Source organism: Salvelinus alpinus, chromosome 11 (assembly GCF_045679555.1).
Source record: "Salvelinus alpinus chromosome 11, SLU_Salpinus.1, whole genome shotgun sequence".
Classification (NCBI taxonomy): Eukaryota; Metazoa; Chordata; class Actinopteri; order Salmoniformes; family Salmonidae; genus Salvelinus; species Salvelinus alpinus.
This window is the reverse complement of record NC_092096.1, coordinates 40,004,114-40,030,767: the sequence shown is the minus strand read 5'-3', so window position 1 is coordinate 40,030,767 and position 26,654 is coordinate 40,004,114. Positions and strand designations below refer to the sequence as shown.

At 43.9% G+C, this 26,654-nt stretch overlaps 1 protein-coding gene across 6 annotated transcripts; it reads left to right on the top strand.

Moving 5' to 3' along the window:
• The first annotated feature begins 3,008 nt into the window (after positions 1-3,008).
• Positions 3,009-26,654, top strand: LOC139534155 (regulator of nonsense transcripts 2-like). 6 transcript variants are annotated; one of them, XM_071332985.1, is made up of 23 exons: positions 3,009-3,109; positions 4,741-5,109; positions 5,247-6,026; positions 6,207-6,367; positions 6,568-6,756; positions 6,853-7,008; positions 7,495-7,598; positions 7,758-7,843; positions 8,126-8,234; positions 8,391-8,504; positions 9,299-9,415; positions 9,971-10,156; positions 11,560-11,763; positions 12,307-12,582; positions 12,750-12,933; positions 14,582-14,742; positions 15,113-15,217; positions 15,287-15,385; positions 15,506-15,679; positions 16,623-16,764; positions 23,867-23,987; positions 24,948-24,995; positions 25,159-26,654. In XM_071332985.1, exons 2-22 carry the CDS (start codon positions 4,742-4,744, stop codon positions 24,952-24,954), a joined length of 3,843 nt encoding a protein of 1,280 aa, XP_071189086.1. In that variant the 5' UTR covers positions 3,009-3,109; position 4,741; the 3' UTR covers positions 24,955-24,995; positions 25,159-26,654. The 6 variants fall into 6 exon arrangements, with proteins under 6 accessions (XP_071189086.1, XP_071189085.1, XP_071189088.1 ...); XM_071332984.1 differs by having other exon boundaries at positions 25,156-26,654; XM_071332987.1 differs by lacking the exon at positions 24,948-24,995 and having other exon boundaries at positions 6,853-6,996; positions 25,156-26,654.

Genomic DNA, 26,654 nt, shown 5'->3' with positions numbered 1-26,654 from the left:
TGTTGAGAAGCCTTTTTGTCCTAGACTTGGCACTCCGGTACCGCTTGCCATTAGGTAGTAGAGAGAACAGTCTATGACTGGAGTGGCTGGGGTCTTTGACAATTTTTAGGGCCTTCCTCTAAACACCCTGGTGTAGAGGTCCTGGATGGCAGGCAGCTTTGCCCCAGTGATGTACTGGGCCATAAACACTACCCTCTGAAGTGCCTTGAAGTTTGAGGCCGAGCAATTGCCGTACCAGGCAGTGATGCAACCGGTCAGGATGCTCTCGATGTTGCAGCTGTAGAACCTTTTGAGGATCTCAGGACCCATGCCCAATCTTTTTAGTTTCCTGAGGGGGGAATAGGCTTTGTCGTGCCCTCTTCACGACTGTCTTGGTGTGTTTGGACCATTCTAGTTTGTAGTTGATGTGGACACCAAGGAACTTGAAGCTCTCAACCTGCTCCACTACAGCCCTGTCGATGAGAATGGGGGCGTGCTCGGTACTCCTTTTCCTGTAGTCAACAATCATCTGCTTAGTCTTGGTTACGTTGAGGGATAGGTTGTTATTCTGGCACCACCCGGCCAGGTCTCTGACCTCCTCCCTATAGGCTGTCTCGTCGTTGTCGGTGATCAGGCCTACCAGTGTTGTGTCATCTGCAAACTTAATGGTGTTGGAGTCGTGCCTTGCCATGCAGTCGTGGGTGAACAGGGAGTACAGGAAGGGACTGAGCACGCACCCCTGGGGAGCTCCAGTGTTGAGGATCAGCGTGGCAGATGTGTTGCTACCTACCCTCACCACCTGGGCGCGGCCCATCAGGAAGTCCAGGATCCAGTTGCAGAGGGAGGTGTTTAGTCCCAGGATCCTTAGCTTAGTGATGAGCATTGAGGGTACTATGGTGTTGAACGCTGAGCTGTAGTCAATGAATAGCATTCTCACGTGTTCCTTTTGTCCAGGTTGGAAAGTCTGGAGTGTGCAGTGCAATAGAGATTGCATCATCTGTGGATCTATTTGGGCGGTATGCAAATTGGAGTGGGTCTAGGGTTTCTGGGATAATGGTGTTGATGTGAGCCATTACCAGCCTTTCAAAGCATTTCATGTGAGTGCTACAGGTCTGTAGTCATTTAGGCAGGTTGCATTTGTGTTCTTGGGCACAGGGACTATGGTGGTCTGCTTGAAACATGTTGGTATTACAGACTCAATCAGTGACATGTTAAAAATGTCAGTGAAGACACCTGCCAGTTGGTCAGCACATGCCCGGAGCACACGTCCTGGTAATCCGTCTAGCCCCGCAGCCTTGTGTATGTAGACCTGTTTAAAGGTCTTACTCACGTCGGCTACGGAGAGCGGAACAGCTGATGCTCTCATGCGAGCATAGAAGTGATTTAGCTAGTCTGGTAGGCTCATGTCACTGGACAGCTCGCGGCTGTGCTTCACTTGTAGTCTGTAATAGTTTGCAAGCCCTGCCACATAAAATGAACGTCGGAGCCTATGTAGTATGATTCAATCTTAGCCCTGTATTGACGCTTAGCCTGTTTGATGGTTCGTCGCAGGGCATAGCAGGATTTCTTGTAAGCTTCCGGGTTAGAGTCCCGCACCTTGAAAGTGGCAGCTCTACCCTTTAGCTCAGTGCAATGGTGCCTGTAATCCATGGCTTCTGGTTGGGGTATGTACATATAGTCACTGAGGGGGGACGTCCTTGATCACGGTGTGTCAATAAAGACATGAAAACGTATAATTGTTTGTGTTATTAGTTTAAGCAGACTGTTTGTCTATTGTTGTGACAGATGAAGATCAGATCAAATTTTATGACCAAATTATGCAGAAATCCAGGTAATTCCAAAAGGTTCACTTACTTTGTCCTTGCCCTTTTTATTTATATTCTGGTTCTGATTTGGTGTACAGGGAGAATACTGTAAGAACGGGCCATGTTCCAAATTCTGTCGCTGTACATTTAAAAATTGTCTGCACGTCATATTGACTATGTTCATTCTAGCTCGCTCATTAATGTCTTAATCAAAATTACTGATGCCCTCTTATCCACTCGTCATCCCCTTATGCCATAGTTTGTACATCTCAATTGTTAGTAGAAACCACATTCATTTAAGCAAGTGGCAGGTAGCCTAGTGGTTAGTGCATTGGGCCAGTAACCAAAAGATTGGTGAATTGAATCCCTGAGCTGACAAGGTACAAATCTGTCGTTCTGCCCCTGAACAAGGTATTTAACCCACTGTTCCTAGGCCGTCATTGTAAATACGTTTTTTTTTAAACTGACTTGCCTAGTTAAAATAAAAATCTGGCGTCTCAACTATGTTTTTTGTTAAAGGAAGTAAATTATGCTTTGTCCCACCAAGATTTACATGCTAAAATCACCACTGTGGACCGGTAAAACAAATCCCCTGACAGTTCTCTCCAAAGAATTTGTTCTCTTATCAGTAATAGATGAGGGAAAACTAACAAAATAGAATGGAAACTTTTAGACTATTGAAACCATAATACATTTCTATAAATGTATATAATAGATAATGATTTAATATTTCGTACCATTAGTTATGTTTTCTATTATGCATGCAGACATCTGACAGTAAACGAAATATAAAACGTGATAACCGAATATTTATCAGTGAAGACTGTTAGTTCTTTACCCACAGCGGTTAAGAGTGCTAGGACAATAACCGAAAGATCGCTGGTTTGAATCCCCGAGCTGACCAGGTGAAAAATCTGTAGATGTGCCCTTGAGCAAGGCACTTAACCATAATTGCTCCTGTAAATCTGCTAAATGACTAATGTATTAATAATTGACTGGAACTCTCTGCTACAACTGTTGCTCCAGCAGACACAACAGAGACCCACTCCCTAATGTAATCTGCAACATTGCCTGTCTGAATTAATGTACCATGAATACATAACTAAATTATATAATTGGTGTAGATCAATTTATCTACTGATAAAATACTACTATAATAAAAGATTTTCGATCTGCTTATCGATTCAATAAACAAAGTAGATTAGAACCTACATTTCCTTTGAGGCAGATTGTTTGGTGCCTAATCCAAGGGGTCCTGTACCGCACAAGGAAATCATTTTTACTTATTAACACAAGTCAGATGTTTATTTTGAGAGAAATCGAAGGTAATAATTTGGTTTTAGACTATATTCTATAATGAACGATATGCAATTATTACTAATATATGTTGACACTTATTTTTGGTTTATGCAGACGATTGACATCGACGATCTTATTGCTCGCGGGCTACCAAGGCGTTTGTTTACCTCTCGAGTCGAGACTCAAGCCGAAGCGGCCTAACAACAGTTAGCTAGCTAACGCGTTAGCAACGTAACTTTGGCTTAATGTGTGCCGTTTTGTCAACACTGGTGGTAACATTTTCACTTTATTTCATTGTTATAAAATAATTGCACATAGTAGTCGTACAAATGCTAATTTACGACGAACGGTTCTTACCTAACCGTTGTGTGTTCAGCAAGTTAGCATAGCATGAACTAGGCTATCTATACGTGCGTCGTAGGGAAGACAATGTCAACATAGCTAACGTTACCTAAACGGCACGATCACAACTGCAATTTAAGAGTAAAAAGACTCATAACGCACGTTGATAAACATGTAATTGGCGTGTAGTCAACTTGGAGGTTTTATGCATTTTATGACGTTACCTAGATATGGTAGTTGGCGGAGATTATAAAAAATAACTAGCTAGCTAACGTTAACTGTTGAAATAATCGATCACTGACATTTAATCTTGTGACGCTTTCACCAACGGCTGGCTAAAACTTTTAGCAATTCGGCCAGTCACAAATCAAATCAAAGTTTGTCACGTGCGCCGAATACAACAGGTGTAGACTTTACAGTTTAATGCTTACTTACAGGCTCTAACCAACAGTGCTAGTACTGTTATATCGACATTTTGTGATACATGTGTAGCTAGCAATGTGAATTAGCCAATGATCTGATCAGCGAATATTAACGTTAAATCAAAGTTGATATTTTTTTTATTTAGATAAATAAAACATGAGTTTGCGCACACCCAGAATAATAGTTTGTGTGGATGTGCTGACTAACAGCGATTAAACTATCAAAAAAAAGACAGTCGTAAACGCCCAGCAGTTTAATGGGTATTTACCAACGTTTCGGCGTCACTGTGCCATCTTCAGGGTAATATTATGACTACTTGAACCGGGTTATGTAGACAAACAGTGCAATTAGTGTAACCAATGACAATAGTAAGGGGTGTGTCATAATGATTAAGATAATTAAAATTAATTAGTGAAACTGTTAAGAAATAGTATATGGAATATTAAATATATTACGCTTTTATCATATAGAAACATAATGGAATATTGTACATCATATTAGCATGAACATACAATATTGTTTCATTCAATTTCACATAATTTTGTATTTAATTTCATTTTTATTACATGTAATCATTTGGTTCAACCTTAATATATAATGAGCATCATCAACAGGGGGAACATATTAGGTGAACGCTAATAAGCTGTAAAAATTTTTTTTCTATTTTTTCTTTACAATGACTGCCTAGGAACAGTGGGTTAACTTCCTTGTTCAGGGGCAGAACAGCATATTTTTACCTTGTCAGCTCGGGGATTCGATCTAGCAACCTTTCGGTTACTGGCCCAACGCTCTAACCACTAGGCTACCAAGCGCCCAACGTTATTAACTAGGCTTGCCTAGCACGGATATATGTAACACTGCTAATGTGAATGATTCAACTTTGTTTTTCTAGAATGCTTGCTGAGGGCAAGAGATCATTAAACATGGATGAGAAAGAGGTGAGCTCCTTTAGTAACAAGGAGAAAGACAGAGAGGGTGATAGACGGCCCGCCTCCTCCCGGGATAAAGTGAAGGATGAGTCAAAGATGAGTGGCAAGAAAGATATCGGTAAGGCCGCAGAGGAAAAGAGGAGGAGACTTGAGGAGGACAAAAGAAAGAAGGAAGAAAAGGAGCGGAAACGGAAAGAGGAGGAGAAACAGAAGGCAGAGGAGGAGCAGAGGAAGAAGGAGGAAGAGGAGAAGAAGCAGCAGGAGGAGGAGGAGAGGAAAGTTCAGGAGGAGGAGGCCAAGAGACAGCGTGAAGAGGAGGCAGCTCAACTCAAGTAAGAGCTCAGGGGAGGAACCACCATAATAATATATCTACTGTAGGTGCTCTCAACATCGTAAACTTTGTGTACGGTTAGTATTTGTGAACTCAGATAATTGCTAACTTGATTCTCCATCTTTCTTCCCACTCCAGGGAGAAGGAGGAGGGTCACCAGCTCCACCAGGAGGCCTGGGAGCGCCACCAGTGCCGGAAGGAGCTGCGCATCCGCAACCAGAACGCCCACGAGGGCCGTCCCGAGGAGACCTTCTTTAGCCGCCTTGACTCCAGCTTGAAGAAGAACACGGCCTTTGTCAAGAAGCTGCGCACGCTCACTGAGCAGCAGCGCGAAGCCCTTTCCAATGACTTCGGCTCGCTCAACCTCAGCAAGTACATCGGCGAGGCGGTGGGCTCGGTGGTGGAGGCCAAGCTGAAGATCTCTGATGTGGGCTGCGCCGTGCACCTGTGCTCCCTCTTTCACCAGCGCTACGCTGAATTCGCCCCACTGCTCCTCCAGGCCTGGAAGAGGCACTTTGAGGCGCGCAAGGAGGAGAAGGCGCCCAACGTGAGCAAGCTGCGCACCGACCTGCGCTTCATCGCAGAGCTTACCATCGTGGGCCTGTTTACGGACAAGGAGGGCCTTTCGCTCATCTACGAGCAGCTGAAGAGCATCATCGGGACAGACCGCGAGACACACACGCATGTGTCGGTGGTCATCAGCTTCTGTAAGCACTGCGGGGACGACATCGCGGGCCTGGTGCCTCGCAAAGTGAAGGCTGCACGGGAGAAATTTGACCTGGCCTTCCCTCCCAGTGAGATCATCAACACGGAGAAGCAGCAGCCCTTCCAGAACCTTCTGAGGGAGTACTTCACCTCGCTCACCAAGCACCTGAAGAAGGACCACCGCGAGTTGCAGAACATCGAGAGGCAGAACAGGTGATGGGGCCTAGGCTTCCTGGAGAATTTTTTTAAACATGACCCATCTCACAACTTCTCCTGTACTATTGATTTCAGTGTATACTCCTGCCACAGTACATGACGCATAGCCATTTTGAGTAACATGCTAAATGTCTTTTAGTGTACATACTGACACCTCCATGTTTTTTCTTCCTCCAGGCGTATCCTCCACTCCAAAGGGGAGCTGAGTGAGGACAGACACAAGCAGTATGAGGAGTTTGCTACGTCCTACCAGAAGTTGCTGGCTAACACCCAGTCTCTGGCTGACTTTCTGGATGAGAACATGCCAGAACTTCCACTGGACAAGACTGTGCAGGAAGGTAAAGAGTAACAACCCTTGTATACTGTTTATTACCTTGTTATAGGAACAATATAAAGACTGTGCATTTTGTTGTAATTTTGGGTGATTTTTGTTATAAAGCCACATTGTTATCATGTTTTATTGCTGTTGGTTATATGTAGCCTACAGTCTTTGGTGTCTGTGTGTATCTAACCGTTTCCTCTCCTCTCTGTGTGATAGAGCACGGCCCTGGCATTGACATCTTCACCCCTGGGAAGCCCGGGGAGTATGACCTGGAGGGGGGCATCTGGGAGGACGAGGATGCCAGGAACTTCTACGAGAACATGGTGGACCTGAAGGCCTTCGTCCCCGCCATCCTGTTCAAAGATAACGAGAAGGGCAAGGACAAAGAGGAGGCTGCTGGTAAAGGTACAGCCGCATACACACTTGCACGCATGCACACACACACACACAGACTCACACTGTCTGAATGACCCTTCTCTTGTTGCTGTATCCTTTCCTCAGAGGCTAAAGATGCTGCGGCCACCACAGAGGAGTTGGAGTTGGAGCTCGAGGCTCTAGACATCGCTGATGACCCTCTGGAGCTGGATGGACCTGATGAGGCAGAGAACGAGGCAGAGCTTGCCAAAAAACTGTTGGACGAGCAAGGTAAAGATGAAGGTATTCTCTACCCACCAGCCTGCCAGCCACCAAGCAGCACACACCACCCAGCGCTTTCCACTGCCAGCTTTCCATTTTGACAATTACAACAAGAGGGCGGCAATAATCGAATATCTACAACCTCTGGATAGAGGAGGCGTGTTGGTTATTGACATGGACAGTGTCTTGGTGTTTGTGTGTCTTTTCCAGGGCTCAAGTTAGGGTATGAGAGAGCTCAGGGAAACAGAGCTAGGGCCCACTCATGGGTGCTCAGGGCCAATCAAGTAAACAGAGGTGTGTTGCTGAGCATGTGGAAACCAGACAGTCATTCACAAGGTTTCTAATATTCCACATGTATCAACCCAATTCTTAGGTCTATACCTATGCTATGGCTTTGCTATTTCTGTTTATGTCGCTGAGTGACTCTTTAAGTTCGCTAAGGAGATATTTGGAGCATGACTTTGTTGTATTCATGTTTGACTGTGTCCTCCCTGTTTCTGTGTGAAGAACAAGAGGATGAGGAGGCAAGCACCGGGTCCCACCTGAAGCTCATCGTGGACGCCTTCATCCAGCAGCTTCCCAATTGTGTCAACAGAGACCTCATAGACAAGGCAAGGAGAGAACACAACACACCTTCAGCATACCAGAAGGATGTATTCCATGCTTTACAATTTGAGTTTAGCCACAAAGGCAATGATTCATAGGCAATGTGGTACTAAGTACACAGTTGTGCAGTGAATTAGTCTGACTTTGTGTGTGTTTGTTCACAGGCTGCCATGGATTTCTGCATGAACATGAACACCAAGTCAAACAGGAGGAAGCTGGTCCGGGCTCTCTTCACCGTTCCCAGACAAAGGTACCAGACTCACTATAAAGCAGATAGTTAATTTGAAAGGATTTGATCAGGAAGCTGGTGCAGACTCTCTTCGCCGTTCCCTGACAAAGCGCACACACACACACACGCAGATAGTTCATTTGGAAGGATTTGATCATGGATTGATTTGTGTGGGAACGTTTTTTGTTGTTGTCCCTTTTACCCACTAGGTGGTGCGGTTGCTCATTTAATTTGAAATGGCATAAAGGAAGTCAATGGTACTTATACCATTGTAAAGCTCATGGTTGAGTTGTGTTCTTCCAGGTTGGATCTGCTGCCCTTTTACTCCCGTCTGGTGGCCACCCTTCACCCCTGCATGTCAGATGTGGCCGATGACCTGTGCTCCATACTCAAAGGAGACTTCAGGTTCCATGTAGGTCCCAAGACTTTACAACAACTATTAACACCTTCGTCTTTGTTGTGTCTTTCATACAGAACCACTGTCTCATTAAAATAGAACCTATACTGAAGGAAACAAACAGTTTTGAAGGAGATTTCAATACAGAATGCTTGCTGTGTTTCCTTGTAGATCCGGAAGAAGGACCAGATCAACATCGAAACAAAAAATAAAACTGTAAGGTTTATCGGGGAGCTGGCAAAGTTCAAGCTGTTCTCTAAAACGGACACTCTGCATTGTCTGAAGGTAGGGGATGCTTCTCTTTCACCAGGAAGCTGTGCTATCATTAGCTAGGTTTCCATCCAATTGGCGACAGATTTTCTTACAACTTTTCTAAAATCTGCAAAAAAAAACAATTTTCAAATATTCCCACAAGAGGTGTGTTTCCATCAAACTGATAAAATGCTGTGCGTGATTTTTTTAAATTAAGATTTTTTGGCCTTCGTTTTTCATGTACTAAATAAAAAGCAGAAGTTCAATGTTTCCATTTCATTTTTAACTCTACCAATGGTTTTGTCACCAAAACTGTTGCGATAAATAGGTAACTTGCCAAATCTGGTTTTGGCACATGCTCTCTAGACAACAGTTCGCTGATAAAGTGGACAGGGTAGGTTATAACTTATATGATGAGATATGGATAAGAGCAATATCATTTGTATTTGATAATTGGCAGCCTTGCATCAATCATCATGTCACTAGCATTCAAATGACACCTTCAAAGCTCATCACCGTCCATCACTTAACCACCATGAAGTTCATCAGAACTTATTTCATCTGCCTATAAACTCTTAATACTTTTCCATGCCGTAGTGGTAGTACAACTTCATATCAAGCATTCCTCGTGACTCCAAGTTTACATCAACATGATGGTTTTATTATATCAATATTTGAGCATAAAGGAGTTTTCACATAATTCATTTTACCGACACAAAATGATCCCACCATGTCGAACGAACAAATTGTTTGTCGACATTTATGAAATTGTACTGACACTTCCTGTTTCCAACACTTGACACTTTCCTGTGTGTGTTGCTCTACAGATGCTGCTGTCAGACTTCTCCCACCACCACATAGAGATGGCCTGCACCCTGCTGGAGACCAGTGGACGCTTCCTCTTCAGATCCCCCGACTCCCACCTCCGGACCAGCGTCCTTCTGGTACAAACACACACACGCACACACGGCAATGCACGCACGTACGTATACAGCACAGGAGGTTGGCGAACCTTAATTAGGGAAAACGAGCTCGTGGTAATGACTGGAGCGGAATCAGTGGAATTTGTTTCAAAAAGATTGAACACATGGTTTCCAGGTGTTTTATGCCGTTCCATTTGCTCCGTTCCGGCTATTATTAGGAGCCGTTCTCCCCTCAGCACTAATGTACCACTAATGTACAAGCACACACACCTATCAAACACTGTACTGGAATTCCCCAAAGGTTTTGGAGTGCATCCAAAGTCCCGGGGAGAGACCTGTCTTGGCCTTCCTAACTGGTGCCGAAATCCAGGGTTCAATCTGATTCATAAAGCGCTATTAATCCAGCTTTAATGTGCCTAAATTGCATTTGGACAAGGTTATTCATGTCGCGTGCACAGCTGCCATATTTTCTAGGTTACGTTTAGCAAGATAATAAGATAACACACCTTCTTGAGAGCTTTTAGTTGGGTTCTATATTAAATGGCTCACTTGTTTTTGTATACTTGCGTGTCTCAGGAGCAAATGATGCGTAAGAAGCAGGCGCAGCACCTGGATGCTCGCTACGTGACAATGGTGGAGAATGCCTACTACTACTGCAACCCCCCGCCCATGGAGAAGACTGTCAGGAAGAAGAGGCCCCCGCTGCAGGAGTACATCCGCAAACTGCTCTACAAGGACCTCTCCAAGGTCACCACGGAGAAGGTATGAAGATTTTACATTTGAGTCATTTAGCAGACGCTCGTATCCAGAGCAACTTACAGTTAGTGCATTCATCTTAAAAGATACAGTGAGCTCCAAAAGTATTGGGACAGTGACACGTTTGTTTGTTGTTTTGCCTTGGTACTCCAGCACTTTGCAGTTTAAATTATACTATGAGGTTAAAGTGCAGACTGTCAGCTTTAATTTGAAGGTATTTTATATCCATATCGGGTGAACCGTTTATGAAATTACATACATTTTTTTACATACATTTTTGTCCTTAGTTCCGGCATTTTAGGGGACCAAAGGTATTGGGTCAAATTCACTTATGTGTATTAAAATAGTAAAACGTATTTGGTCACATTCCGAGCACGCAAAGACTTTACAAACTTGTTGGATGCATCTGCTGTGTTTCAGATAATTTTGTGCCCAATAGAAATGAATGGTACATAATGTATTGTAAATATGAATAGAATGTGTTTCTAAACACTTCTATATTAATGTGGATGCTACATTGATGCTACGGATAATCCTGAATGAATCGTTATGAGTGAGAAAGTTGGAAGCACAAATGTCATAACCCCCATGACATGCTAACCTCTCACGATTACAGTAACAGTGGAGGTTGGTATTTTTTGGGGGGTGGTATCATATTTAGGCCTCTGTAACTTTCACTGGAATGGTTTCGACACCTTGTAGAGTCCATGCTTTGACAAATTGAGGCTGTTTTGAAGGCTAAAGGGGAGCAACTCAATATTAGGAAGGTTTTACTAATATTTTGTACACTCATGCTACACACACATCACAACTTCTGCGACCAGACTCTTATTATACTGCTCTATTTATAGCCTTGCCCCCCATCCTCCCCTTCCCCAGTACAAATGTAAATATTGAACTATAAATTGTGCCTTCCTGTATTATACTTATGCTAAAATGTCTTATTCTATTCTACTGCCATTTACTTTATGTTCGTATTCTTATCTTTTATTATTTCTTATTGTTGTTGCATTGTCGAGAAGGAACCTGCAAGTAAGCATTTAGTTGGACGGTGTATACCATGTGTATCCCGTACATATACGACTAATTCAACTTGAAGTCAGTAAAGGGGAAAAAAGTCACGTGCAAGTGTTAGTTCACGAAAGGGTTTACATTTTTATGGTGCCTCATTTATACAGTCACTGGCTTATGCATATTCATCAACACACTATAGAGAGATTTGAGGGGGGAAAAGGGTCATGACCTCCCCCCCCCCAGATTATTCTGTAATTTCTTTAACATACCAAAAAACTAAACCACAACAGAAGTATCAAACACCTGCCGATTATCATCTTTTCTCTCCCTTCTCGTTCTCCGCTTCCTTGTCTCCCTCCTCTTCATCCCCTTCTCTCCTCCCTGCCCTACCCTAGGTGTTGAGGCAGATGCGTAAACTCCCCTGGCAGGACCCAGAGTCTAAAGGCTACCTGATCTGTTGCATGGTCAACATCTGGAACATCAAGTACAACAGCATCCACTGTGTGGCCAACCTGCTGGCCGGCCTTGTGGCCTACCAGGAGGATGTGGGCATCCACGTGGTGGATGGGGTCCTGGAGGACATCCGCCTGGGAATGGAGGTGAGCACCATGGGAGGGGGTGGGGAGGGCAAGGCAAGCCCAGGGTGGTGAGCTGTTTCTGGGATTGGAGGTGAGGATGAGGGAGGAGGAGCTGGTTGGAGTCAGGCCCAGATTCAAGAGTTCATTCCTGGATGTAAGGGCCATGTGAAGAGCCCTAGCAGGAGAGATTGATGGTACGTTTTTTTATGACTTGAATGAGGGATTGTTGAGGCTACGTGTTGTATACCATGTGAACAGGCTGTCGAACTGCATGTTTCTGGTTCAGATATGTGGTTTGCGTGACACACAGTAACAAATTGAGTGATACATCTGAGGTTCATGTGGGTAAAATCTTCCTTGGGGCTTCATATTTATGGTGTTTCTGAGCACAGATGCACTCAACTTCAACACCTCTCTGCCATTCCATCTCACCTGCTTTCTCTCTCCCTTTCTCCCCCATCTCTCCCTTTCCTCTCCATGTCTATCCATCTCACCCCCTTTTCTCCTCTATCTCCCTTTCTCCCCCCCCCCCCATCGTCGCTCCTTCTCCCCTCTCCTTTGCAGGTGAACCAGCCCAAGTTCAACCAGCGTCGGATCAGCAGTGCCAAGTTTCTGGGGGAGCTCTACAACTACCGCATGGTGGAGTCAGCGGTCATCTTCCGCACCCTCTTCTCCTTCATCTCGTTCGGGGTGAACCCGGACGGCAGCCCCAGCCCCCTGGACCCCCCCGAGCACCTGTTCCGCATCCGCATGGTCTGCACCCTGCTTGACACCTGCGGACAGTACTTTGACCGCGGCTCCAGCAAGAGGAAGCTGGACTGCTTCCTCATCTACTTCCAGGTCAGTCGGTATGAACGTTTAACCTCCCCTTCTTTCACTCCTCTCAGCCTCTCTCTCTCTCTCTCTCGCCTGAATGGTTTTGATACTGTTGTGACATAATGTCAATTACATTCATTCCTTACAAGACTGTCCCTAAATTCGGATGTGTTGTTGTCTGTCCTCTCCAGAGGTATATCTGGTGGAAGAAGAGTGTGGAGGTGTGGAGTGCGGAGCACCAGTTCCCCATCGACATTGACTACATGATCAGTGACACCCTGGAGCTCCTCCGGCCCAAGATGAAGCTCTGCATCTCCCTGGAAGACTCCACACGACAGGTCACCGAGTTGGAGAGGGAGTTCCTCGTTAAACTGGGTAAGAGACAGAGAGAAAGAGATTGAGACACACACACACACACACACACAGGAATGTATGGATAAGGGCACACGCACACGCACACTACAACAAGGTTGTTAAAGATCCTTGTCATACCTGAGTCCCCCACATGTTTATAGTGTGTGTGTGTGTGTGTGTGTGTGTGTGTGTGTGTGTGTGTGTGTGTGTGTGTGTGTGTGTGTGTGTGTGTGTGTGTGTGTGTGTGTGTGTGTGTGTGTGTGTGTGTGTGTGTGTGTGTGTGTGTGTGTCTGCAGGCCTCGGAAATGTGTTGCTGTAGCAGCTAGCTCCTCAGGTTGGCCCACTCCTGCTCTCTGTCCTCCCTGCTGAGCAACATTCCCCCGTGTGTAGGAGGCTGCTTCAGCTCCTGCCACTCTCTGTCTTGTCAGACAGGTCAAATTCCCTCATAGTAACACACATACCTGGCCCTTTCACACACATACCACAAACACACAGCAGTCAGACCTGCCTGCACTGTAGACTGCCACTTAAAGCGCACACTCTTAAGTCTGCACAAACAAAAACATATTTACTCAAGTAAGTGTTCACTTCAGGGTTAAAGGGGAATATTAATAAATACCTGAGTGACATCCCAATGACACGATATGTCAATATATTGTCAAATATAACGTTGCCCTATTGCACCTGCTGTTCTAAAGTGGCACAATACTGAAAGTGTTTCTTTAGGTGAAACTATCTGATGGGGAGGAAAGTAAAGAGATGCACAGATATAGAGAAACAATCAAGAGACAGACAGGATGTAGATAATGAAATACCCTGTGGGACACAGAGGAGGAAGCAGGAAGCATTCATTTAGCAGGTGTAATGCATTCTGAGTCACAGAACAAGTAGTCCGCTGTATTAACCCAGGCACAGAACATTGTTTCAAGGTTTCAAGGTGTTGACGTGGAATGCGAGAGAACGCTTTTGAAAAACCCTGTGCGTGTCTGTCCGTCTGTACTGTGAGTGTTCTGAGTGATTGATGAGGGTGATGTAAGCCACATGCTGTACAGTGGCCTCATTGTTTCGCCATTCATCTTTTAACCAAGATAAGGCAACGGAGGCCTTCCTCTGCCTCTGCTGAACCCTCCCTTAACGAAGTTCTACTGCTTAGTAGCGTCTCTTAACTATGCATCTATCTGCTCCTCTACTGCTCTCTGCTCATCAGGCTTCTGAAGTTATATTCATGGTCTCTCCAAGCTATGTGTTGAAGCACCTGTTTAGTTTCACAATGAATGTCGCTATGACTTGTATTTCTTGCAATGACTTGACTCTCCTGCAGTTCCAGCCCAACAAAGTGTTATGTTTCTAAATGGGCTTGTTGTTTGCGTTCGTCTGTCCTCACTCCTGGACATAGTTCAAGGAGTTTAGGATATAATCTGTGGTAAATGTCTATGCTTTGTGTCTGATTTGATTTCTTATGTAAAGAGCCAGGGAAAAGCCTGTTCAGAGCACGGAGCGATGGCTCACGAGAGGAGCTTTTTTACGAATGATTGTAATCAATGACTATGATGCAAATGGTTTAGCGTTTTCTCTCTCGAAGTCTCTTGCTTCAAGACTTCACCTTGCAACCTGACGCTGCGCCATTCGAATGAAGGTGTGTGTGTGCGCGTATGTTTGTGTCCTGCAGGACTGGCCATGGATGGACAGAAGGACGGCCGGCCCTCGAGTGCCATGGGGAGTGAAGGCGAGGCTCTAGACGAGGATGATGACGATGACGACGAAGAGGGAGGGGCGGACACAGAGGAACAGTCTGGCAATGAGAGCGAGATGAACGAGCCAGAGGAAGAAGTGATTCTGTCAATCTTTAATTCATCCATTCACTCATTGCATGTCTAAGACACAAGTCTCTCATAATAGGTGGATACTAGATCTCTCACTCGTTCACTCATCTATCATCCATTCATTCATTCATTTGGCCCTCACCCCTAGATTTGTAGGGGGGGGGGTCGCAAACTGAGGACAGAAGCCCAGTCCTAAGCAAGATACTGTATAAGGAAGCGGGTCATCTTGTTGTGCTGCTAGATTGATGTGTTGACTCATCTCTTATCATGCCAGACCGACAACATAGCTCTCCAGGTTTAGTGCTTTGTTTTTCTACCTTACAGAAGCTAGCACACAATCACACCCCCCCCATCTAAGAACCTGCTGTGTGTTCCAGGAAGGGTCTGAGAATGAGGAAGAGGAGCGGGAGGAAGAGGAGGAGGAGAACACTGACTATCTGACCGACTCCAACAAGGAGAACGAGACGGACGAGGAGAACAATGTAAGAAGATGGCAAGGAGAGGGAGAGAGGGAGAGAGGTTATTGTGTTGCTGACGGTCTTGTCCTGTAGGAGGTGACCATCCGTGGTGGCGGTCTGAAGCATGTGGCATGTGCTGAGGATGAGGACTTCATCCAGGCTCTGGACAAGATGATGCTGGAGAACTTGCAGGTACAGTATCTCTCCTATTCTCTCTAATCTGTGTGCCACAGTCACTATGTTCGTAGTACTGTACTACTTTTGTTAATAAACGGGTATTAACAGGAGTTGTGTGTGTGCGTGCGCGTGTAGCAGCGGAGCGGGGAGGCGGTGAAGGTGCACCAGTTGGACGTGGCCATCCCCCTGCAGCTGAAGAGCCAGCTGAAGAAAGGCCCTGGAGGACCCGTCTGCTCTGGAGAGGGAGACGCAGGCATCTCAGACACCATGCAGTTTGTCATGCTCACGCGCAAGGGCAACAAGCAGCAGGTACACACACACACACACACACACACACACACACACACACACACACACACACACACACACACACACACAGTATGGACACACACACATACAAACTTGTTGAAGTCTCACTCGCTGTTAGTTCAGTCAGATCCCTCCACAGAATCAGCACTGTTAGACAGACCCAGCGATAATATTGACTCTGAGCTGTGTGTGTGTGTATTTAGGCCCAGTCCGCGGGTGGAATGAATGGTGGTGGGGTAGAGACGACAAGCTCTTTTACTGTTGTAGGTTCAGAGTGTGTACACATTCTCTGTCCAGAAAAATCAAGACGTTAAAGTAAAGCTCACTAAACTCAGTCCACTACACTTTCAGCAACTGCTTTTAAAGGACATTTACCAGATTATAAACACTATGTAAACATTGTGTTTTGACCAATTAACAGTACCGGCTATAGACGTTTTTTGTTGATGTAAAATGAAGCTATATAAATTGCTTAATGCATTATAGATGACGTGTCTCTAAACACACTAACCTCTCCTGTAGTGCGTTTCCTGAGGCGAGGATAAAGCGGTTCAGTGTGTGTCAGTAAGCGTCACAGCTTCTCTCTGTGACGTATCTGGACCTCTCCCTGTCAGACACATTCACTGCATTCCTCTGTCAGCTCCACACCATGGGAGTGGCCCTCCCTCACTTTCTCTGCTGCCTGGGCCTCCGTCCGGGAAACACATTCGAGTTTTAGCACAGCCAGAGAGAAAAAACATCACGGGGCATGTTGTAAAAGGTTGGATAGTGAGCCAGGAGAGCATGTTTCTGCAGTGTGAATACTGAGCACTTGTCCCATTGTCTGCCTACAGCATGAGATGTAACTCTTGCTCCTTCTCAATGCTTCATGTGCCTGTTTGAGCTCTCCTAGCTGTAGTTAAAGTTCTTGAATGTGTCTCTGTTTTGTCTCTTTTGTTTCTAGTTTAAGATCCTGAACGTGCCTTTATCCTCCCACCTGGCTGCCAACCACTTCAACCAGCAGCAGGCAGAGCAGGAGGAGAGGATGAGGATGAAGAAGCTCACTCTGGACATCAACGAGAGACAGGAGCAAGAAGACTACCAAGGTATTAAATAGGGTGTTCCACTCACTCTGCCTAGAGTGGGTGAAAACGCGCTTCGGTGATAAAATGTAACTTCCTTATGTTATAAAATACATTTTACCAAGACAAATATGATTATTCATGTTCTGAATCATTCAGTGTGGTCAGTTCTGAACATATCATTAACTTTATATCCAAAATGTCGGATTTCATAACCTAATGCAGCCGATAAAAAACAAACAGTCACCACCAGACGGCCTCCGCCCAGTACCCTGCCCTGAACCTTAGTCACTGTTACCGGCTACCACCGGTACTCTACCCTGCACCTTAGAGACTGCTGCCATATGTACATAGTCATTGAACACTGGTCACTTTAATAATGTTTGCATACTGTTTTACCAACTTTATATGTACAGTGCATTCGGAAAGTGTTCAGACCCCTTTATTTTATAAATTTTGTTACGTTACTGCCTTATTCTAAAATTGATGAGGGAAAAAACTATTTAATCCATCTACACACAGTACCCCAAAATGACAAAGCAAAAAAATATATACCACATTTACATAAGTATTCAGACCCTTTACACAGGGCCAGCAGCATACCACCCTGCATACCACTGCTGGCTTGCTTCTGAAGCTAAGCAGGGTTGGTCCTGGTCAGTCCCTGGATGGGAGACCAGGTGCTGCTGGAAGTGGTGTTGGAGGGCCAGTAGGAGGCACTCTTTCCTCTGGTCTAAACAAAGATCCCAATGCCCCAGGGCAGTGATTGGGGACACTGCTCTGTGTAGGGTGCCGTCTTTCGGATGGGACGTTAAACGGGTGTCCTGACTCTCTGAGGTCATTAAAGATCCCATGGCACTTATCGTAAGAGTAGGGGTGTTAACCCCGGTGTCCTGGCTAAATTCCCAATCTGGCCCTCAACCATCACGGTCACCTAATAATCCCCAGTTTACAATTGGCTCATTCATCCCCCTCCTCTCCCCTGTAACTATTCCCCAGGTCGTTGCTGCAAATGAGAACGTGTTCTCAGTCAACTTACCTGGTAAAATAACGGTAAAATTAAAAAAAATTTAAAAAAACTCAGTACTTTGTTGAAGCACCTTTGGCAGCGATTACAGCCTCTAGTTTTCTTGGGTATGACGCTACAAGCTTGGCACACCTGTATTTGGGGAGTTTCTCCCATTCTTCTCTGCAGATGCTCTCAAGCTCTGTCAGTCGCTGCACAGAGCTATTTTCAGGTCTCTCCAGAGATGTTCGATCAGGTTCAAGTCCGGGCTTTGGCTGGGCCACTCAAGGACATTCAGAGACTTGTCCCGAAGCCACTCCTGCGTTGTCTTGGCTGTGTGCTTAGGGTCGTTTGTCCTGTTGGAAGGTGAACCTTCGCTCCAGTCTGAGGTGCTGAGCACTCTGGAGCAGGTTTTCACCAAGGATCTCTCTGTACTTTGCTCTGTTCTACTTTCCCTCGATCCTGACTAGTCTCCCTGTCCCTGCCGCTGAAAAATATCCCCACAGCATGATGCTGCCACCATCATGCTCCACCGTAGAGATGGTGCAAGGTTTCCTCCAGATGTAACGCTTGGCATTCAGGCCAAAGAGTTCAATCTTGGTTTCATCAGACCATAGAGTCTTATTTCTCATGGTCTGAGAGTTTTTAAGTGCCTTTTGGGAAACTCCAAGTGGGCTGTCATGTGCCTTTTATTGAGGAGTGACTTCCGTCTGGCCACTCTACCATAAAGTCCTGATTGGTGGAGTGCTGCAAAAATGGTTGTTCTTCTGGAAGGTTCTCCCATCTCCACAAAGGAACTCTTGGTCACCTCCCTGACCAAGGCCCTTCTCTCCAGATTGCTCAGTTTGGCCGGGCGGCAAGCTCTAGGAAGAGTCTTGGTGGTCCCAAACTTCTTCCATTTAAGAATGATGGAGGCCACTGTGTTCTTGGGGACCTTCAAGGCTGTACCTATCCCCAGATCTGTGCGTTGACACAATCCTGTCTCGGAGCTCTACGGACAATTCCTTTGACCTCATGGCTTGGTTTTTGCTTTGCCATGCACTGTCAACTGTGGGACCTTATATAGACAGGTGTGTCCAAACTTTTGAATGGCACTGTATGTGTGTATATATATATATTCTGACATTGCTCGTTCTGATATTTCTTCATCTCTTTACTTTTTACTTTATGCATTATGTGTGTGTTACTGCACTGTTGGAGCTAGAAATACAAGCATTTCGCTGCACCTGCAATAACATCTACAAATCTGTGTACGCGACCAATAAACGTTGATTTGATTTGAATAAGCACCGTGCTCTGTTGACATAGCGACGCAGGTTTCTTGTAGCATCTTTTGAAGATTTGACATTTTGTGGCTGTCGTCTTTAAAGTTGTTTCTGCAGGTCGCAAAAAAAGCTAAATTAGCATGACACGAGCTGAATTAAATGTAAAAGGCTGTGAAAATAATAAACTTGGTATACGCTCAGTGCTCCGTTGACATTTCACAGAGATATGCTTGTTTTTGTGTGAGATCTTCTAACTGAAAAAGCGTATAATATGACATGCGTATACTAAAATATGAAAATACTGTGTGTCATGTCTCAAAACCGATATCCATCTTACCTCTATTGTTTTATGTACTGCCGATTTCAAAGAAAGATGACGAGTTCAATGGGAAAGTGAGCCTGTCAGGTAGCAGTAGCCTTAATTCTTGCACAGAATCCTCCTAGCTGACGCGATGCAATTGTCCTGACTTTTGCCAACTTTTCTTCTCACGCCTCCATTGATTTAGTTCTGGCCATCCTACAAGAGTTAAAACTCCAATAAGTTTTGTAACGGATTATGATAGACATGAGGTTTGGGAGAGACATGAGGTTTTCTTAGAGGAGTATCTACACATTTTATTTTATTTTATTTGGATCTCTTTTAGTCCCCATTTGGACTAATCTTCCAAGAGTCCTTAAACATTAAAATACAATTTATAATACGAACACATTTTCATATATAACACACTATTACAAACATACATAATGACGCAATAAATACTCAATCTAAAAAATATTGATTCTTCATCTACTATAGTCCCACAACATTTCTATGTATTATATTTAAATCGTTTTAAAATAATGTTTACATTTATATATTGAAAGTTTTCTAGTTTGCTCAGTTAATTTATTCAATTGCTCTAAATCGAAATGTTCTTTTGCCTATTTCTCTTTCCTGTCTGGATAACGCATAGATGGTGGACAATCTATTCCTAGTATTTACGGAATGTCTGTCTCTTACCAACTGAATACCGTTGTGAATAGAACTTGGCCGTTTTAAATTATGTATATTATGAAATAAAATAAGCATGTTTTTTTCAATTATCTTGTCGATTGATGACCAACCAAGAACACTGACTGCAACAGAAGAACCATATCTCCACCTTAAAACAATCCTTGCTGCTTTGTTCTGTGCATTCTGCAGCCTCCTAACTTCACTTGATAATGCATTTCCCCAGACCACAGAACAGTAGTTCACCTGACTCAATTAATGCTTGTGTTATTTGCTGAATAATTTTTCCTGGTAAATATTTAGCTATCCTTCTGATTATGCATGCTGTTTTAATATTTTCTTTTTTACATAGATTAGTTATTTGAGACGACCATGATAAGCAGTTGTCTAGCTGCACTCCCAATAGTTTGGTTTCTGCCACTTCTTCAATTTGTACTCCTCCCATACTTAATTGTATCCCATCCTGTTTTGGCCTTTTCCTAGTTGAACAGACCAACATAACTTTGGTTTGGTTCTTGGTGTTTAAAACAAGTTTGTTTTGGCAAACCCACTCCCTGATATTCTCCAAATCTCCTTGTAAAGCCTGCTGTACCTGTTGAACCGATTGTCTTGCTGCATAAATTGTAGTATCATCTGCAAATATAGTAGCCTGAGTTTCAACTAAGGCATAGGGAAGGTCGTTGGTATATATTAAATAAAGAAGTGGACCAAGGCAGCTGCCCTGCGGTATTCCACAGTTTAGCACATGAGGGGAAGAAAATGAACCATTGATATAGGTGGACTGTTTCCTGTCAGTTAGATATGACTGTACCCAATTCAATGCTACCTCCTTAAAACCATAATGCATTAATTTTGTCAATTATTTCATGATCCACTAAATCAAATGTTGCACTGAAATGTAAAAATAGTACACCCACAAACTTGCCATTATCCATAGCATTGAGCCACTGGTCAGTCATGTCAACCAATGCAGTGGTAGTGGAATGGTTTTTGCGATAAGCATGCTTGGCTGTAATCAGATCATTCTTTTCCATGTACTCCCACATTTTTCTACTCACAATACCCTCCAATATCTTACTGAGTGTAGGGAGTAGGCTAATTGGTCGACTATTGGCGGGAGTAAGGGGTTCTTTGCAGTCTTTCGGAATAGAACACAGTTTTGCATGCTTCCATACATTTGCAAACATCCCCTTTTCCAGTGACCAATTAAATATGTATCACAGTGGAACTGCAATCTGGGGAGCAGCACAGCGAAGCAAAAAATTGTCCATAAGATCATAACCTGTAGATTTACCATCAGGTAATGACTTCAATAGGTTTAACACCTCCTCCACTGACACCGTTTGCAGACTAAAAGAGCAGATCTTGCTGCTCATAATATGATCATCAATCCATTGGACAATAGCTTGTTTGGAAGAATGTATGTTTACATTGTTGCTCAGTAATTTAATTTTCTTCATAAAAAAAATCTGCAAAATGATTGGCAATATCAACTGGTTTTGTTATTATTCTCCCGTCAACCTCCACACTAGATGGGCATGATGAGATGGATGTACCAAGTAAGCCCTTAACTGTGTTCCATACCTTTTTAGAATCATTTTTACAATCAATAAAAGCATTGTTGTAAAATATATATATATATTTTTTGATTCAATTTAACTGCATAATTACGTAATGTTCTATAATTCTGTTCATCAATTTCTAACTTTGACTTGGCTGCTAAGACTTTTGCCATATTTCTTTGAGAAAAATCCTCACCCAGTTCATCATCAATCCATGGAGATGGACGGGCACCAACTGTACTCTTTCTTATAGGGGCATGACCTCAGTGAGCAAATCAATAAAACATTCTGTAGCGTGATTTAAATCATCCTCTAGATAAATCAGCTCTCAGGGTACAGCAGCCAAATCATTTAGAAATAGCTCATGATTAAATGTTAAAAAATTTATTTTGACCACAATCCTAGGGGGTTTCTTTGGAACCTTGGTGTTCATGGTTATGGTCACAATATTATGGTCTGTCCAGCCCACTGGCATTGATCTGGCTTTTAAGCATTGCAATGGTATATTACAGAAAATCAGATCAATGCATGTGTCTGAACGATGACCCAACTTAATTGAAGATCTAGTAGTATCATTAACCATTTGTTTCAAACCACAGTTCTTGGCATATCTCATCAATTTTGTTCTATTCAAATTATAGTGATCCTTCCAATTTATATTAAAATCACCAAAGATAAATACATCTATGTTGCTATCTGTGGCCTGGTCAAACCCAGTGCATAAGTCATCCAGATAGGACACCTTTGAGCTAGGAGGTCTATACACACATCCTACCAATATGGGTGCCTGGTGAGGCAGATGTACTTGAGCCCATACTGCCTCTATTTGACATACATTAAGGTCATCCCTCCTCTTAAAAGGTATATGATTCTGAATATACAGTGCTTCATCCCCACCATTCCTATTCCTGTCCCTTCTCAGTAGACTATATCCTTGAATGTTAATTTGCCCATCATTTACAGATGCATCTAAATGCGTTTCGGTCAAAGCCAAAATATGAATATTATTTATGTTGACCAAGTTAAAAACCTCATGTATTTTGTTAGGAAGGCTACATACATTAACCTGAGCTATATGCAGCCCTTTCATTATCAAGTGGAGATCAATAGAGCATGTATTCATTATAGTTGAAGTTGTCATGATACACTACAACACACAAACTCAGATTTTAACATTAAATTAAAATAGCCAGGGAGTTACTCTAGAGTCCCGATACAATTGCCCGTTGATATAAAGTTTATCCATCACCATGGAGACTCGTTGATTCAGGTAACGCTTTTCCTTCATGATGGGATATCGTTTTTTTTCTCCTTTCATTGATCTCGGTGGGGAAGTGATCATTCATTCCAAAATCAGTGTTTCTGAGTTCTCTCCCCATGTTCTTCGTCATTTCCTTTTGCTTAAATTTGTCAAAACGTGCAATAATAGCCCGTGGCCTATTTCCAGAGGCCTTACCTATTCTATGGACTCTGGAGAAAGTGGCATTACGCACAACATCAGTGGGCAGTTTTAGTTGAGTTGACATAAAGTCTCGGACCGTTGCTGTTGTCATTCTCCAGGTATCCCTGAGAATATTAGATTGTTCCACATTGATCGACACTGTACGTCAAGCAAGGTTTCTTTAAGTTGTTTGTTCTCTGCACCACCTCCACCTCCAGAGAGTCTACAGTACCTTACAGCGCCGTGTTCTCTCTCCTTAGATCATCAATCTGACGTTGGCTGAATTCTAGACTGGCACATAATGCATTGATGTCCTCTCGTAATATATCCAAGATATCAAGTTTGGCAAGCCTTTCATTGATGGATTTTAACAAGTCAACATCCATATCAGTAAACCTCTCCCCACTCGCCACACTCGCCCTCTTACTAGGGGATGGTTTGGTTCCATCGTTGATACCTATTGGACAACCTGGTTTTGTTTTGTTTTGTTGATTGGGTTGGTGGTCCTTAACAATGCTTGAATCCTCCGAAACCAGCGACATGTTTCTTTTACACATTACTTTACTCGTTTGTCAAAAGATGCATCTTTGATTGGACACCCTTTATTATACAGTACTGATAAGAAGAGGGACAGATGGAGAATGAGGCATGCATTAGGAAAATAAATGGGGAGGGTTTTTTGAGAGATGACGAGAGAAAGCAGCAGGAGTACTACCACAATTCAACATGCCTACATTTTGTTGGTTTGTGTAGCGTTGTTTTAACATTGTTGGTTTGTTTTGCATTTGTTTCTGTAGCGTTGTCTTAAACTCGCTTGGTTTGTGTAGCATTGTGTTAACCTTCTTGGTTTTTGCTATGTAGAAATGATGGCGTCTCTGGCCCAGCGGCCCGCTCCGGCCAACACCAACCGGGAGCGGCGCCCGCGCTACCAACACCCCAAAGGGGCACCCAACGCCGACCTCATCTTCAAGACCGGAGGAAGGTGAGACTCGCTCCTCAACTTACCTACCCACTACACACACACACCACCAGGGCCTGGAATCAACAGCAGACCACCAGCCAAATGCTGGTAGAAAGTCTGAGTGACTGGTGAACTTTCTTTAATGCAGCAGTCACAGTGGCTGGGACAGTTGTGGAATGAAAAGTTTGTTTTGTGTCCTAATCACCACCACACCTAAATACAAGCACACATAGCCTGTATTCACTGCGGGGGGAATAGGGTTGGCATGAGAATGGGATCCTGTCAAAGGACGTGGTGTTAGTCAACTCACTGACTCTCCCTCCTTGTTCTCTGCACCTGAACAGAAAGCAGGAAACAAAGCAGGAGAGAAATGAAAGGCACGAAAAGCGTGACAGACAAGAAAGGCAAGAAAAACACGAGAGAAACAACAGATATGAGGGCCAGGAGGCTAGGGCCAGCCAGCTCAGTCGGACACGCTACTGACAGACTGCATTCTGCACTTAGGCCCTGCTTATGTTAAAACCGGAAAGGGTTCATGTCTCCCAACTGTCAAACAATATTTTGTTTTGAGTATTCTGATCAGATACAGACTTGTCCCCCTTTATTTTTGCACTGTTAAAGAAAATATATCTGTTCTGCTTTGCAGGCACTAAAGTGCATTTTCATATTATTCTTCCTTAAAAGCTGTGAAGATTCCTTTCTATTTTTGGAAATAAAGATTGCCCTAACTTTCTATTTTCATCAGAACAGAAATAGCTTGTGGTTCTTTGTCCTTTCCTCATATTTGTCTTGGAAAAGTGACAAAATAATTCAGAAAGGAGATATTTAGATCCACGTCAACATAACGCATCATATTCATGCCTAACATACATTTGACAGATGCTTACATGATACTGATGGCAAAGTACACAATTATGTTTTTGATGAATAACACAACTTTATTTTGGATTGTCACTCACAATTACATTTTCTCACGAACAGACGCTAGACCATTGCAACCTATGGATGGAAGGAGATGCAGTAATGATGGTACTGAAGGAGTGAATGGGGACGGATATTGGGGCAGGAGGTTGAGGGAAGGATGGGTGGGGAAAAGGTGGTGGATCTTGGATGGATGTTTTGGGGATAAATACTCCAGTGAGTGTTCTGGAAGACAGCTACTACAGTAAAGCCCTGCTCTGTCCCCTAGGAGATGCTGATTGGAGTCTGGCCGAGGGAGCAAGCAAATGAGAGAGCAAGACAGGGCGAGCGGACCATCGGTCTCGCCTGAGCAGGGAGTGAGTCCGCCAGCCGCCCACTGACGCAAGCGCAGACCCCCACATCTAACCCCGCCGCCGGAGGAAGAGAAGGAGAAAGGGCATCAACGAGGGGTGGGGAAGAGGGGGGCACCCCCTTCAGCCAGCTAAGGCGTTCCAGAGAACACCCCTTCCTTTCTGTGCGTCGCCCGGGACGACACCAGCACAGCAGCACAAACACCCACCCCGCCTGCACAAAAGAACGAATCAAAGATGAATGAAAGAACGATCGACCAGCTGACGGACGTATGTACGGACAGACATGGACGCAGACAAACAGACGCACGTACAGCTGGGCTGCAGGAGAAGGGACTACAGTCGTCTTCTCTTCGCTCCCGTGCAGGATGAGGATATGGTGTACAAGGGCTCACAAGAGGAGGAGAATACAAGAGGAGGACAATGGACAGAATGTGTCAAAGAAAAGGGGACGGGTGAGGGTGTAACATCTTTGGAGATGGACTGTGCTTCTCTTACTGGGAACAGATCTGTTGTTCAGTCTTTTTTTTCTCTTCATCTAGCTAAATCACACACTGTTCAAAGGCAGCTAGATGGAGGAGGAGGAGGAGAGGGAGCACAGTTGGCGTCACCACTACTAAATGACTCGATAAACAAGGGAACAAGGAGGACAGGAGGATGTACAGAAAGGCGTGGTTGCTTGTGTGAGCAAGGGTTACAGATGTAGGATCTTCATTTGAGTCAGTTTGCTACAGCAGGACAATAATTCTGCAGCAACAGGAAATGTGAATTATTATGATTAACGGACAATTTTTGGTTGATACATTTTTGTAAAGTTGAAATAAAAAACTTCAGAAGCCTTTTTTAACCTCATACACTACAAGTTTTAAAATGTCCTGCATTCATTGCAGGAAAGTAAATTATCATGCAGCAGGGTGATCAAATTAAGATCCTACATCTGTACCATAGAGATGGTTTGCTCCTCCTAACCCTGTTGGAAGTGGAACACCTTGTCACGGTGACGACCCTGACCCCGAGGCGGGTACGAGACCAGTGTTAACTGACCAGCGTTTCATCATCAGAAATAAAAAATTAAATATAAGTGATGAATATAATACATATACTTTATTTTTTCAGCATTTTTGCTTTCTAGATGTTTCCTTTATTTTCATGAAAAATCTATACTTTTTTGGGGTGAAATACAGTTTGTTGTTTTGGAAATTGTGTGATGTATTGTAGTCTTTGACAAATGGATAAGATACTTATCTGTGCCCCTAGCCTCCTGAGTCATACTCAGTGATGATCATTTCTGTTTGATTATTTCTGTCTGTTGAATATATAGACAGATAATCTGTACTGTACTGCATGGGCTTTTCTGCACCAGCTCTGTAAGCCAATTTCTGCCTGTGTTTCAGTAAAAGTATCAGTTTGTGACTCA

Excerpts from the sequence above, each read along its gene's own strand:
- LOC139534155 (XM_071332988.1), top strand. The coding sequence starts at position 4,742 with ATGCTTGCTGAGGGCAAGAGATCATTAAACATGGATGAGAAAGAGGTG. Across the intron at positions 9,416-9,970 it reads TCCGGACCAGCGTCCTTCTG|GAGCAAATGATGCGTAAGAA; the intron begins GTACAAACACAC and ends TGCGTGTCTCAG. Across the intron at positions 15,680-16,622 it reads GCAAGGGCAACAAGCAGCAG|TTTAAGATCCTGAACGTGCC; the intron begins GTACACACACAC and ends TTTTGTTTCTAG.